General features: G+C 53.5%; 1 protein-coding gene across 1 annotated transcript in view; it reads left to right on the plus strand.

Annotated features, from left to right (window-relative positions):
- The window catches only part of PTCRA (pre T cell antigen receptor alpha), a 13,444-nt gene that overhangs the window by 7,937 nt on the left and 4,127 nt on the right, over window positions 1-1,380 (plus strand). Inside the window, exon 2 of the mRNA XM_017547305.2 lies at window positions 614-934. Coding sequence (XP_017402794.2) covers window positions 682-934 — 253 coding nt within the window. The 5' untranslated portion in view covers window positions 614-681. The remainder of the gene's footprint in view (window positions 1-613; window positions 935-1,380) is intronic.

Genomic DNA, 1,380 nt, shown 5'->3' on the forward strand with positions numbered 1-1,380 from the left:
AAATACCCCTGCACACTCCACCTAGATTAACAAATATTTAACATTTTGCCATATTTAAATCAGACTTTTCAGAAAAGAAACAAAAAGTTACAGATCTATTTGAAACCCCCTCTAATCTCATTCCATGTCCTGTTTCCTTCCCTTCCTCCCCAGAGGCTGCCACACAGGGTACAAGTATTTGTTTACACATCTGCGGGCTTTCCCATGGAACTGAGTTCCTTGAGAGCAGGGACAATGACTTACCCAATGTTGTATCTCTAGTTCCTGGCACAGATATCATAGACAAATGGATGGAAGGAGAGGGGGGTGGATGGATGGACAGATATATAGATGAAAGACGGAAAGAATAGATGGGAAATAGTTGGCTGATAGAAAAAGGGATGAATAAATAGGTGAGTGAATGAAAGGATAGGCAGATGGAGGGAAGGAAGTGTGGCTAGATGGGAAAATGCAAAGAGGGAGGGATGGATGAGTGTCTACAAGGACAGGTAGATGGAGGGTGGAAGGATGGATGGATGGAAAGATAGAAATGTAGAACCCTAGCCTACAATGCAATGCTGGCCTGGGAGGCCACAAGCTGGTCTAGCACCCACAGGTGCATGCTCTCTTGCAGGTGTGAGTGGCACACCCTTTCCCTCTCTGGCCCCACCAATCACACTACTGGTGGATGGGAAGCAGAAGATGGTGGTGGTCTGCCTGGTCCTTGATGTTGCACCCCCTGGCCTTGACAGCCCCATCTGGTTCTCAGCCGGCAATGGCAGTGCCCTGGATGCCTTCACCTATGGCCCTTCCCCAGCAATGGATGGCACCTGGACCAGCCTCGCCCACCTCTCCCTGCCCTCTGAGGAGCTGGCATCCTGGGAGCCTTTGGTCTGCCACACTGGGCCTGGGACTGAGGGCCACAGCAGGAGTACACAGCCCCTGCAGCTGTCAGGTGGGGATGGGGCCTGGGTCCTTGTGGATGCTCCCTGTCCCCTTCCACACACCAAGATATGGTTGGAGGGAGGGCAGGCTCCAGGCCACAAAGGCATGAAAGGTGTGAAGTGCAGAGCCTCCAGGTGAGGTGACGCCTGGGCTCAGGGGAGAGTGGCCTCAGAGCCATGAATTCTGGGATTTGCAACTGCAATACCTGTATGAAATCCAGGCTCTGCAGCATGGCTTCCAAGGATAAAAATGCCTCCGTGCCGGGCGCGGTGGCTCACGCCTGTAATCCCAGCACTTTGGGAGTCTGAGGCGGGTGGATCACGAGGTCAAGAGATCGAGGCCGCCGGGCGCGGTGGCTCAAGCCTGTAATCCCAGCACTTTGGGAGGCCGAGGCGGGTGGATCACGAGGTCAAGAGATCGAGACCATCCTGGTCAACATGGTGAAACCCCGTCTCT

This window comes from Cebus imitator, unplaced genomic scaffold (genome assembly GCF_001604975.1).
Source record: "Cebus imitator isolate Cc_AM_T3 unplaced genomic scaffold, Cebus_imitator-1.0 Scaffold197, whole genome shotgun sequence".
Taxonomy (NCBI): Eukaryota; Metazoa; Chordata; class Mammalia; order Primates; family Cebidae; genus Cebus; species Cebus imitator.